Source organism: Plectropomus leopardus, chromosome 8 (genome assembly GCF_026936395.1).
Source record: "Plectropomus leopardus strain MGB_pleo_1.0 chromosome 8, ASM2693639v1, whole genome shotgun sequence".
Taxonomy (NCBI): Eukaryota; Metazoa; Chordata; class Actinopteri; order Perciformes; family Serranidae; genus Plectropomus; species Plectropomus leopardus.
Genome location: NC_142183.1, coordinates 20,027,608 through 20,041,352, shown reverse-complemented (window position 1 = coordinate 20,041,352; position 13,745 = coordinate 20,027,608). Strand labels below are relative to the sequence as shown.

At 42.0% G+C, this 13,745-nt stretch overlaps 3 protein-coding genes and 1 pseudogene across 3 annotated transcripts; all 4 read left to right on the top strand.

Annotated features, from left to right (window-relative positions):
* The first annotated feature begins 438 nt into the window (after positions 1–438).
* On the top strand, positions 439–2,748 carry LOC121939751 (protocadherin gamma-A3 pseudogene; annotated as a pseudogene).
* A 605-nt stretch (positions 2,749–3,353) lies between these two features.
* LOC148188910 (protocadherin gamma-A7-like) lies at positions 3,354–6,058 on the top strand. Its single transcript, XM_088081079.1, has 2 exons — positions 3,354–3,966; positions 5,254–6,058. The coding sequence occupies exons 1-2, from the start codon at positions 3,594–3,596 to the stop codon at positions 6,036–6,038; spliced, it is 1,158 nt and encodes a 385-aa protein (XP_087937205.1). The 5' UTR covers positions 3,354–3,593; the 3' UTR covers positions 6,039–6,058.
* A 1,041-nt stretch (positions 6,059–7,099) lies between these two features.
* Positions 7,100–9,996, top strand: LOC148188909 (protocadherin gamma-A7-like). Its single transcript, XM_088081080.1, has 2 exons — positions 7,100–7,502; positions 8,790–9,996. The coding sequence occupies exons 1-2, from the start codon at positions 7,107–7,109 to the stop codon at positions 9,549–9,551; spliced, it is 1,158 nt and encodes a 385-aa protein (XP_087937206.1). The 5' UTR covers positions 7,100–7,106; the 3' UTR covers positions 9,552–9,996.
* Positions 9,997–10,034: 38 nt separating this feature from the next.
* Positions 10,035–12,852, top strand: LOC148188908 (protocadherin gamma-A7-like). The gene is made up of 2 exons (XM_088081427.1): positions 10,035–10,780; positions 12,068–12,852. Exons 1-2 carry the CDS (start codon positions 10,405–10,407, stop codon positions 12,850–12,852), a joined length of 1,161 nt encoding a protein of 386 aa, XP_087937553.1. The 5' UTR covers positions 10,035–10,404.
* Positions 12,853–13,745: the final 893 nt, after the last annotated feature.

Here is a 13,745-nt window from a genome sequence, read left to right as displayed (position 1 = left end):
CTGTGTTGACTTGCATTGAGTGGACTCTAAGGGACGCTGTTGGTCAAGTTAAACTCTGAAGGGTATCAGGCGGTGCCTTTCTTTATCCTGCTCTGCAGAGAGTGGAGATGCTTAAAGCGACGTTGAGCTCGACGCAGATAGTGTGGGTGTGATTTGATGTTTTTCCATTGCGAGAGAAAGGACGCTGGAAATAATTTTTCCCTTCTTCATTATATAATACACTTACATTGCGCTGTTGTTAATCCTTCGGTTTTCTCAGAGAAATGTATGCATAGTATGATTTTATATCATCTATCTGATAACATGGATTTGGGTATATATGGCTACAGGACTCTAAGATGGCGTTTTTGCTACAGAATGACGTCGCAAAGCCTTGTGTATCTTCTTTTCCTCAGTCATGTTACCAGCGGTCAGATACGTTATTCAATCCCAGAGGAGATGAGGAAGGGATCCCTTATTGGTAATGTCGCATTGGACCTCGGAATAGATACGCAGAGGCTCCGCTCTGGCCGAGCTCGTATCGTGACCGGAGAAGGCATCCAGTACACCGAGCTGAAGACAGACAAAGGGACGCTGGTAGTGAACGAGAGAATAGACCGAGAGCAGCTTTGTGGAGACGCAACGCCTTGTAGCTTCAGCTTTGATCTAATTTTAGAAAACCCGATGGAGCTACACCACGTTACTGTCGAAGTATTGGACATTAATGATAATTCACCTTCTTTTCATCAGCACCACATGCAATTGACTATTGGAGAATCAGCCGCACCGGGAGCACGTTTTGTTTTGCCGACAGCCAATGATCCTGATGTAGGAGTCAACGGGCTTCAGGATTATCATTTATCTCCAAACGAGAATTTTATTTTGAAAAAGCATTCAAATTCCGACGGAAGAAAACAGGCGGAGATGGTACTTGAGAAACCACTGGATAGAGAGCGATATCCACGTCTGTCCCTTAAGCTGATAGCAGTGGACGGTGGGACGCCACAGAAATCTGGCACTGTAAATATAGATATCACTGTCCTAGATGTCAATGACAATTCGCCTGTTTTCAATCAGTCAGTCTATAAAGCCACTGTTATGGAAAATGCGGCAAGAGATACCTATATCATTACTGTGAATGCAACTGACGCGGATATCGGATCTAATGGTTTGATTCATTATTCTATATCTAAAATGCAAGGCAGTATTGACAGTATATTTGAAATTAACAAGACAACGGGTGTGATTTTTCTTTCAGGGCAGGTTGACTATGAAAAAGCAAAGAAATATGAAATACGTATTGAAGCAACAGACCAGGGAGCTTTAACAGACTCGAGTAAAGTCATAGTTGATGTGACTGACGTAAATGATAATCCACCTGTCATCAATGTAATGTCATTCACTAGTCCTGTGTCAGAAGATTCGCCTCCTGGTACAACAGTTGGCATTATAAATGTGAAAGACTTGGATTCAGGTGACAACGGACAAGTTAACTGTAGAATAGAACAAAACGCACCCTTCAAAATTCAGTCTAATTTAAGAAATTACTATACTTTGGTAACAGATACTGCATTAGATAGAGAAACAGTTTCAGAGTACAACATCACTGTAGTTGCGACAGATGCAGGAATGCCTCCTCTCTCAACAAAAAGAACCTTTAACTTAAAGGTCTCTGATGTGAATGATAATGCTCCAATGTTTCCACAGAGTGTTTACAACGCGTTTATCATAGAAAACAACTCTCCGGGTGTTTCACTTCTTACCATAAGAGCACAAGATCCCGATGAAAACCAAAACGCCCGTATATCTTATATGCTGGATGTTTATGACAAAGGCGGATCTCCGGTGTCTGAATATGTTTCTGTCAGTGCAGAAAGCGGAGTTATACACGCAGTGCGCTCATTTGATTATGAACAAGTAAAACAGCTGTTATTCGTCGTCAAAGCGCAGGATGGAGGCTCCCCTCCACTCAGCAGTAATGCGACTGTGAAATTAATGATCCAGGACCAGAACGACAACCCTCCTCAGGTTCTGTACCCAGTCCAGACTGGTGGCTCTGTGGTGGCTGAGATGGTGCCTCGTTCAGCAGATGTGGGCTATCTGGTGACTAAAGTGGTGGCTGTTGATGTGGACTCTGGACAGAATGCCTGGCTCTCCTATAAACTGCAGAAAGCCACAGACAGGGCGCTGTTTGAAGTGGGCTTACAGAATGGAGAAATCAGAACTATCCGCCAAGTGACTGATAAAGATGCTGTGAAACAAAGACTGACTGTTATAGTGGAGGACAACGGACAGCCCTCTCGTTCAGCTACTGTCATTATTAACGTGGCGGTGGCGGACAGCTTCCCTGAAGTGCTGTCTGAGTTCACTGACTTTACACACGACAAGGAGTACAACGACAACCTGACTTTTTACTTAGTTTTGGCTTTGGCTGTAGTGTCCTTCCTCTTCATCACGTGTTTGGTGGTTATTATATCAGTGAAAATCTACAGATGGAGACAGTCTCGCATCCTGTATCACTCCAATCTGCCTGTGATTCCATATTATCCACCACGTTACTCAGACACTTTGGGGACAGGGACTTTGCAGCATGTGTACAATTACGAGGTGTGCAGGACGACTGACTCCAGAAAGAGTGACTGTAAGTTCGGCAGAGCCGGTAGTCAGAACGTGCTGATAATGGACCCCAGTTCTACAGGGACGATACAGAGGATACAGAGTGAAAAGACCATCCTGGATGAACCAGACTCCCCTCTAGAGGTCAGTTAAATAGTGTAGCTCTGTGTCTGTCTTTTGTATGGTATTAGACTAATGGCTTACTGTTGCATGTTTTGCCGTTATCTTCAGCACCATAGACAGCACCTCACTTTACACCTTGGTAGGAAGACTGCTGTTTTTGAGTTTCATGTACATATTGCTTTGATTTAATGGCATGTTGAGTTAATGCGGCTTGTTATCTGCACTTGTATAATTAGGGTAATCTCTCGATTCTCTTAATAAGCAGTCACTTAGCGATGAGCTAAAATTCTCATTCCACTGATCACATTTTAGAAAACTTCCCCTAATAATAGAGTGATTATTAATCTATTTGCTCTGGTTCATTTGAATATCGGGCATTATAATGCTATATGTATCCCCACGTTTGCAGTTTTTTTTTTTTTATAATTATCTGCTTAAAAACAGTTTTATAGTAAATATCAAGGTGACCTTGTTTTGCATAACTGGGTTCTTGATTCTTCGCAATACTGTGCTTACAGGGTTTTTAAGAAATGTATTATTTTATCATAAATTAAACAAGTTTAATCTGCCTTTAATTATTTCTATACATAGTTCCATGTTGCCTGGTGTTTCTTAATTTGGACTCTAAGCGACGCTGTCGATCAATCCAACACAATTTGTAAAACATTACTGCACAGTCCCCTCCCTTACCACCGTGTTGTATGAGAGAAAAGGAGATGGTGTGTAGTATGCAGGCTGTCATTCGAGGAAAACACACTCAAATTGATCGTTACCTTCATTCAGATATATAACATTTATTCGACATCGTTGTTCTTCAGAGGTACTTTGAGCATTTTCCGTTTTTGGATCGTTGCAGAGCATACATTTATTTTGTCATGGCGTGTGGGATACGATCCTCTTGGTGCGTAAAATGGCTTGTTGGCTGCGGACAGACTTTGCACCTTCTCTTCCTCCTTTTTTGTCTCAACCACATGGTCAGCGGTCATATCCGATATTCAATCCCGGAGGAGATGAAGAAGGGCTCTCTGATCGGTAATGTAGCACAGGATCTTGGTTTGGATCTGAAAAGACTTCGTTCTGGTCGGGCCCGCATCGTGACTGGAGAAAATATTCACTACACCGAGCTGAAGACAGACAAAGGGATTTTAGTCGTGAAGGAGAGAATAGATCGGGAGCAGCTTTGCGGAGACGTAACGCCGTGTAGTTTTAGCTTTGAGATGATTTTAGAAAACCCGATGGAGTTACATCAAATTACAGTTGAAATAACAGACATAAATGACCATTCGCCCTCATTTAAAAGAGACGCTATCCAATTTGAAATCAGCGAGTCAGCTAACACCGGCTCCCGGTTTTCATTGACTAGTGCAGAAGATCCAGATGTGGGTGTTAATGGACTTCGAGAATATTTTTTGACCGAGAATGACAAATTTGTCCTGAAACAAATCTCTAATGCGGATGGAAAGAAATATGCAGAGATGGTGCTTCAGAAGCCCCTCGACAGGGAGACAAATCCTCATCTTTCTCTAAAACTCATAGCTGTAGATGGCGGAACTCCGCAGAGATCTGGTACAGTGAATATAGAAATTACTGTTCTTGATAATAATGATAATTCGCCTGTTTTTAATCAGTCTGTGTACAAAGCTACAGTGATGGAAAACGCTCCCAGAGACACTTATGTCACCACTGTTAATGCCAGTGACGCAGATTTCGGGTCAAATAGTATTGTAATGTATTATTTTTCAGATCTCAATAGTGGTCTCGGGGATTTATTCACGATTGATGAAAATACTGGCGTAATTTCAATAACGGGCTCTGTTGATTATGAAAAAGACAAAAAGTACGAACTAAGAATTGATGCCAAAGATCAGGGAGGTTTGACAGATTCAAGTAAAGTAATAATTGAAGTAACAGATGTCAATGACAACGCTCCTACTATTAGCGTCATGTCATTCACTAGTCCTGTGTCAGAGGACTCTCCTCCTGGTACAACTATTGGGATTATAAATGTAAAAGACCTTGATTCAGGTGACAACGGGCATGTAGCATGTAAGATAGAACAAAATACTCCTTTTAAGATTAAATCCACTTTAAGAAATTACTATACTTTATTAACCGACTCTGTATTAGATAGAGAAACTATTTCAGAGTATAACATCACTGTAGTTGCGACAGATGCGGGAATACCACCTCTCTCATCAAAAAGAACCTTTAGTTTAAAGGTCTCTGATGTGAACGATAATGCTCCAGTGTTTTCACAGAGCGTTTACAACGCGTTTGTTGCAGAGAATAACTCTCCAGGTATATCTGTTCTCACACTGAGGGCTAAAGATCCGGATGAAAACCAAAATGCCTGTATATCTTATATTCTGGAAAATGCCAATATCGGTGGATCTCCAGTTTCTGAATATGTTTCTATTAATGCAGAAAGCGGAGTTATACATGCATTGCGCTCATTTGATTATGAGCAAATCAAACAGCTGGTGTTTGCTGTAAAAGCGCAGGATGGAGGTTCCCCTCCACTTAGCAGCAACTTGACTGTGAAAATACTGATCCAGGACCAGAACGACAACCCTCCTCAGGTTCTGTACCCAGTCCAGACTGGTGGCTCTGTGGTGGCTGAGATGGTGCCTCGTTCAGCAGATGTGGGCTATCTGGTGACTAAAGTGGTGGCTGTTGATGTGGACTCTGGACAGAATGCCTGGCTCTCCTATAAACTGCAGAAAGCCACAGACAGGGCGCTGTTTGAAGTGGGCTTACAGAATGGAGAAATCAGAACTATCCGTCAAGTGACTGATAAAGATGCTGTGAAACAAAGACTGACTGTTATAGTGGAGGACAACGGACAGCCCTCTCGTTCAGCTACAGTCATTGTTAACGTGGCGGTGGCGGACAGCTTCCCTGAAGTGCTGTCTGAGTTCACTGACTTTACACACGACAAGGAGTACAACGACAACCTGACTTTTTACTTAGTGTTGGCTTTGGCTGTAGTTTCCTTCCTCTTCATCACGTGTTTGGTGGTTATAATATCAGTGAAAATCTACAGATGGAGACAGTCTCGCATCCTGTATCACTCCAATCTGCCTGTGATTCCATATTATCCACCACGTTACTCAGACACTTTGGGGACAGGGACTCTGCAGCACGTGTACAATTACGAGGTGTGCAGGACGACTGACTCCAGAAAGAGTGACTGTAAGTTCGGCAGAGCCGGTAGTCAGAACGTGCTGATAATGGACCCCAGCTCTACAGGGACGATGCAGCGGATACAGAGTGAAAAGAGCATCCTGGATGAGCCAGACTCTCCTCTAGAGGTGAGATAAATAGCTCCGTGTCCGTCTTGGTATTTCTTGCTCTGCGTTTAAACACTTTGGTAGTACATGTTGCACGCTGTACTGCCCTCTTCGGCACCATGGATAGCACACACTTTGTATTAATGGGCTACGCTAGCTTCTTAGCCCATGATGTGCATGTGTTTCACCAAACACACATTGCTTTGATTTACTGGCGTGATGTGTTAACGTGGACTGATTGGTATTTGTGCTTATACATTTTGGGTGATCATCCGAGTCTCATGCATTCGCTTGTGTCTCTTGAAATTACTGATTTTAATTAATTAAGTACTTACAGACCGTGGCATTATTATTATGTTGCTATGGTAACAGCTTTGATCCCTGATAAATCTCTGTCGGTTACTGTATTACCAAATATTCCAACAGGAAATACACTGTAACCGTTCGTGTTGTCATGTTTGAAACGCCATGTACTGACCGTCAAAAAAGGTAATTCAATTCTCTAATTCAGCATAGCTTCCCCAAGACCTGACAAAGCTATAGTCGTATTTTCTTTTATTTTACTTGTGTTTTGTTTATTGCAAATAATACTATTTGCATCCCCTCTGTTTTAATGTTTTTAGAGTTAATTACATAAATACAGCTGCACAACAAAGTTAAGGGTTATTTTTTTGCCCCAAGAGATTTTTAAAAAAAAATCTTTTGCACAATACAAAGTGTAGTCTGCAGCTTTTGGATCATTTTCATTATTCATTAATCACGGCTTATCAACCATGTATTAGTTTCATATATCATTCAGTGCTGCATGGTGTTACTTATTTTGGACTCTAAGCGACGCTGTTGGTCAATACAACACAATCTCTAAAGCAATACTCCACAGTCTCCTCCCTTATTATTGTGTTTTGTGAGAGAAAGGAGATGGTGTGCAGTATGTAGGCAGTCATTAGAGGAAAACAGATTAGCACTGAATGGATATCTCAGATTAGATATGCAGAGTATATTGAGAACTCGACATACTTTTTCTTTAGAGGTTTGAACACTGTTTTTCCAGGAAAGTATCGCGCTTGGATCATTGCAGGACATTTTTTTCCCTTCGTCATGGCATGTGGAATACCATCTACTCTGTGCGTAAAATGGCGCTTTGGCTGTGTCCTGAATTTGCTGCTTCTCTTCCTCCTCTTTTGTCTCAACCACATGGTCAGCGGTCATATCCGATATTCAATCCCGGAGGAGATGAAGAAGGGCTCTCTGATCGGTAATGTAGCACAGGACCTCGGTTTGGATCTGAAACGGCTCCGTTCTGGTCGAGCTCGTATCGTGACCGGAGAGAGCATCCAGTACACCGAGCTGAAGACAGACAAAGGGATTTTAGTCGTGAAAGAGAGAATAGATCGGGAGCAGCTTTGCGGAGACGTGACGCCGTGTAGTTTCAGCTTTGAGGTGATTTTAGAAAACCCGATGGAGTTACATCAAATAACAGTTGAAATAACAGACATAAATGACCATTCGCCCTCATTCAAAAAAGATACCATCCAATTTGAAATCAGCGAAATAGCTAATAGTGGCTCTAGGTTTTCATTGACGAGTGCAGAAGATCCAGATGTGGGTGTTAATGGACTCCGAGAATATTTTCTGACCGAGAATGACAATTTCGTTGTGAAACAAATCTCTAATGCAGATGGAAAGAAATATGCAGAGATGGTGCTTCAGAAGCCCCTCGACAGGGAGACAAATCCTCATCTTTCTCTAAAACTCATAGCTGTAGATGGCGGAACTCCGCAGAGATCTGGTACAGTGAATATAGAAATTACAGTTGTTGATGTGAACGACAACGCGCCTGTATTTAATCAGTCTGTGTACAAAGCTACAGTGATGGAAAATGCACCCAGAGACACTTATGTCACCACTGTTAATGCTAGTGACGCAGACTTCGGGTCAAATAGTATTGTGACGTATTATTTTTCAGACCCCAGCAGTGGTCTTAGCGACCTATTTACCATCGATGAAAAGTCAGGTATAATCGCAACAACTGGTGTAATTGATTATGAAAAAGACAAAAAATACGAACTTAGAATCGATGCAAAAGATCAGGGAAGTTTGACAGATTCCAGTAAAGTGATAATTGAAGTAATTGATGTAAATGACAACTCTCCTACTATTAGCGTCATGTCGTTCACTAGTCCTGTGTCAGAGGACTCTCCTCCTGGTACAACTATTGGGATTATAAATGTAAAAGACCTTGATTCAGGTGACAACGGGCAGGTAACATGTAAGATAGAACAAAATGCTCCTTTTAAGATTAAGTCCAATTTAAGAAATTACTATACGTTGGTAACCGACTCTGTATTAGATAGAGAAACTATTTCAGAGTACAACATCACTGTAGTTGCAACAGATGCAGGAATACCTCCTCTCTCAACAAAAAGAACCTTTAATTTAAAGGTTTCTGATGTGAACGATAATGCTCCAGTGTTTCTACAGAGTGTTTACAACGCGTTTGTTGCAGAGAATAACTCTCCAGGTGTTTCTGTTTTCACACTGAGGGCTAAAGATCCGGATGAAAACCAAAACGCCCGTATAGCTTATATTCTTGAAGATACTAATATCGGTGGATCTCCAGTTTCTGAATATGTTTCTATAAATGGAGAAAGCGGAGTTTTACACGCAGTGCGATCATTTGATTATGAGCAAATCAAACAGCTAGTGTTTGTCGTCAAAGCGCAGGATAGAGGCTCCCCTCCACTCAGTAGTAATGTGACTGTGAAATTAATGATCCGGGACCAGAATGACAACCCTCCCCAGGTGCTGTACCCAGTCCAGACTGGTGGCTCTGTGGTGGCTGAGATGGTGCCTCGTTCAGCAGATGTGGGCTACCTGGTGACTAAAGTGGTGGCTGTTGATGTGGACTCTGGACAGAATGCCTGGCTCTCCTATAAATTGCAGAAAGCCACAGACAGGGCGCTGTTTGAAGTGGGCTTACAGAATGGAGAAATCAGAACTATCCGTCAAGTGACTGATAAAGATGCTGTGAAACAAAGACTGACTGTTATAGTGGAGGACAACGGGCAGCCCTCTCGTTCAGCTACAGTCATTGTTAACGTGGCGGTGGCGGACAGCTTCCCTGAAGTGCTGTCTGAGTTCACTGACTTTACACACGACAAGGAGTACAACGACAACCTGACTTTTTACTTAGTGTTGGCTTTGGCTGTAGTGTCCTTCCTCTTCATCACGTGTTTGGTGGTTATTATATCAGTGAAAATCTACAGATGGAGACAGTCTCGCATCCTGTATCACTCCAACCTGCCTGTGATTCCATATTATCCACCACGTTACTCAGACACTTTGGGGACAGGGACTTTGCAGCATGTGTACAATTACGAGGTGTGCAGGACGACTGACTCCAGAAAGAGTGACTGTAAGTTCGGCAGAGCCGGTAGTCAGAACGTGCTGATAATGGACCCCAGTTCTACAGGGACGATGCAGCGGATACAGAGTGAAAAGAGCATCCTGGATGAACCAGACTCTCCTCTAGAGGTCAGTTAAATAATGTTCTAGCTCCGTGCCTGTGTTGTTTTTCTTGCTCTGTATTTGATTTGACCTGTTGCACATTTTACCGTTTTCTTCAGCACCACGGACAGCACCCCATTTTTGCATCTTGATAGGGATACTGCTGTTTTTGTGTTTCTCATACACATCGGTTTGTCTTAGCAGCATATTGAGTTACCGCGGCTTGTTATCTTGTTGGTTTATAAATGCACTTTTACAATGTGCGATCTTAGGAGTCTCTTAATATGCAGTCACTGAGTGACAGGCTTAAATTCTCCCTTCACTGCTCGCATTCAGTACAACTTTCGTGACTAATGACAGAGTGGTTATTATTCGTTCTGGTTACTTTGCATATCGGGCATTGTAATGCTGTATGTATTTCCACTTTTGCATATTTTGTATCGTTAATTACATAAAAACAACAGTGTCAATCTCAGGGTGACGTTATTTTGTATAATAGGGTTATTGTTTTTTGGCAATACTGTGCTAACAGTTTTTTAAAAATTATTTTATCATCGATTAATCGAGTTTAAAAAACCTTTTATTATTCCTGTATATGGTTCCATGATGCCTGGAGTTACTTATTTTGGACTCTAAGCGACGCTGTTGGTCAACCAAACAATCTCTAAAACATCACCACACAGTCCCCTCCCTTATCACCATGTTTTATGAGAGATAAGGAGATGCTGTGCAGTATGTTGGCTGACATTTAAGGAAAACATACTCGCTTTTATCGATATCTCCATTCAGATACATAGAGATTATTGGGCAGTCGACACCATTTGTCCTTTAGATTACATTCCGAGTTTTGCAGTGCTTGGATCGTTGCAGAGTATATTTTTCCTTTGTCATGGCATGTGGAATACCATACTACTCTCGGTGCGTAAAATGGCGCTTTGACTGCGGACAGAATTTGTTGCTTCTCTTCCTCCTTTTTTCTCTCAACCATATGGTCAGAGGCCATATCCGATATTCCATCCCCGAGGAGATGAAGAAGGGCTCTCTGATCGGTAATGTAGCACAGGACCTCGGTTTGGATCTGAAACGGCTCCGTTCTGGTCGGGCCCGTATCGTGACCGGAGAGAGCATCCAGTACACCGAGCTGAAGACAGACAAAGGGATTTTAATCGTGAAAGAGAGAATAGATCGGGAACAGCTTTGCGGAGACGTGACACCGTGTAGTTTCAGCTTTGAGGTGATTTTAGAAAACCCGATGGAGTTGCATCAAATTACAGTTGAAATAACAGATATAAATGATCATTCGCCGACATTCAAAAGAAATAACATCAATTTTGAAATCAGCGAATCAGCTAATATTGGCGTTCGTTTTCCACTGACTAGTGCAGAAGACCCAGATGTGGATGTTAATGGACTCAGAGAATATTTTTTGACCGAGAATGAGAATTTCGTTCTAAAACAAATCTCTAATGCAGATGGAAAGAAATATGCAGAGATGGTGCTTCAGAAGCCCCTCGACAGGGAGACAAATCCTCATCTTTCTCTAAAGCTCATAGCAGTGGACGGCGGAACTCCGCAGAGATCTGGTACAGTAAATATAGACGTCACTGTTCTTGATGCTAATGACAATGCGCCTGTTTTTAATCAGTCTGTGTACAAAGCTACAGTGATGGAAAATGCACCCAGAGACACTTACGTCACCACTGTAAATGCTAGTGACGCAGACTTCGGGTCACATAGTATTGTATCGTATTATTTTTCAGATCTCAATAGTGGTCTCGGGGATTTATTTACGGTGGATGGAAAGTCGGGTATAATCTTAACAACTGGTTTAATTGACTATGAAAAAGACAAAAAGTACGAACTAAGAATCGAGGCCAAAGATCAGGGAGGTTTGACAGATTCCAGTAAAGTGATAATTGAAGTAATTGATGTAAATGACAACGCTCCTGCTATTAGCGTCATGTCATTCACTAGTCCTGTGTCAGAGGACTCTCCTCCTGGTACAACTATTGGGATTATAAATGTAAAAGACCTTGATTCGGGTGAAAACGGGCAGGTGACATGTAAAATAGAACAAAACGCTCCCTTTCAGATTAAGTCAAATTTAAGGAATTACTATACTTTGGTAACAGATACTGTATTAGATAGAGAAACAGTTTCAGAGTACAACATCACTGTAGTTGCGACAGATGCAGGAATACCTCCTCTCTCAACAAAAAGAACCTTTAATTTAAAAGTTTCTGATGTGAACGATAATGCTCCAGTGTTTCCACAGAGTGTTTACAACGCGTTTGTTGCAGAGAATAACTCTCCAGGTGTTTCTGTTCTCACACTGAGGGCTAAAGATCCGGATGAAAACCAAAACGCCCGCATATCTTATATTCTGGAAAATGCCGTTATAGGTGGCTCTCCAGTTTCTGAATATGTTTCTATCAATGCAGAAAGCGGAGTTGTACATGCATTGCGCTCGTTTGATTACGAGCAAATCAAACAGCTGGTGTTCGTCGTTAAAGCGCAGGATGGAGGCTCCCCTCCACTAAGCAGAAACGTGACTGTGAAAATACTGATCCAGGACCAGAACGACAACCCTCCTCAGGTTCTGTACCCAGTCCAGACTGGTGGCTCTGTGGTGGCTGAGATGGTGCCTCGTTCAGCAGATGTGGGCTATCTGGTGACTAAAGTGGTGGCTGTTGATGTGGACTCTGGACAGAATGCCTGGCTCTCCTATAAACTGCAGAAAGCCACAGACAGGGCGCTGTTTGAAGTGGGCTTACAGAATGGAGAAATCAGAACTATCCGTCAAGTGACTGATAAAGATGCTGTGAAACAAAGACTGACTGTTATAGTGGAGGACAACGGGCAGCCCTCTCGTTCAGCTACAGTCATTGTTAACGTGGCGGTGGCAGACAGCTTCCCTGAAGTGCTGTCTGAGTTCACTGACTTTACACACGACAAGGAGTACAACGACAACCTGACTTTTTACTTAGTGTTGGCTTTGGCTGTAGTTTCCTTCCTCTTCATCACGTGTTTGGTGGTTATTATATCAGTGAAAATCTACAGATGGAGACAGTCTCGCATCCTGTATCACTCCAACCTGCCTGTGATTCCATATTATCCACCACGTTACTCAGACACTTTGGGGACAGGGACTCTGCAGCACGTGTACAATTACGAGGTGTGCAGGACGACTGACTCCAGAAAGAGTGACTGTAAGTTCGGCAGAGCTGGTAGTCAGAACGTGCTGATAATGGACCCCAGTTCTACAGGGACGATGCAGCGGATACAGAGTGAAAAGAGCATCCTGGATGAACCAGACTCTCCTCTAGAGGTCAGTTAAGTAATCTAGTTTCATCTCTGCTCCACTATTTCTCCTTCTTGCTCTGTATTTGATTTGACGTGTTGCACGCTCCCGTCCTCTGCAGCACCATGGACAGCACTTTACTTTGTATCACTTTATTATACTATTTATATATAAATATTACAGTTGTGTTCCCCTTTATTGTCAGTTAGTGATATGATGTGCTCTCATTCACACTCATGTTGCTTTGTCTTGGAGACATTTTAGTTTGGATTGCAGCTCATTTGTTTCTAAATGTGCTTGTGTTTTGTGAGTGACCTTTAAAGTCTTGTAAAGTGCTGTTGCTTGAGATTATCAATAATGGTGGATTAAGCAGACTGTTTTATAGAGGAGGTGCAATACACAAAGTCATTGTATCTTGAACACTGTTTTTCTGAAGTGATCTAAAATAGCAGTGTGTTACAGTTTTACCGTTTCAAATTCGCACGCTTCTTTTCAGCACCACAGTGTGGACAGCTCCTCTTTAACAGAAAGTGTTTTTTTTCTCACACCTTCCATTTTTCTCATAGCTTCTAATCACAAACTTGAACCTTTATATATCCTTTATATATAATAACTGTAGGGTCATTTTTAATATTCTCATTAATCTTATTCATGCATGTGAAATAGGTACGTCTCTCAGCATTTGTTCATTTAAAGCGCCCCACACAATCATTCACATGTCATTCATTATTATTTTAAGCAAGTCGCCATTATATAATAGATGTCAGTATTTTTTGTCTTTGCTTTGGATACTCCCTCGATGATGTATTTCAGATTGTTTGCTGTTCTAGTTTTAGACTCTAAGCGACGCTGTTGAACAAGAATATAACGTGTACACATGATGTCTCTGGTGCAGTTCAGTGACGTTGTTTGTAGGAATCACACTGAAG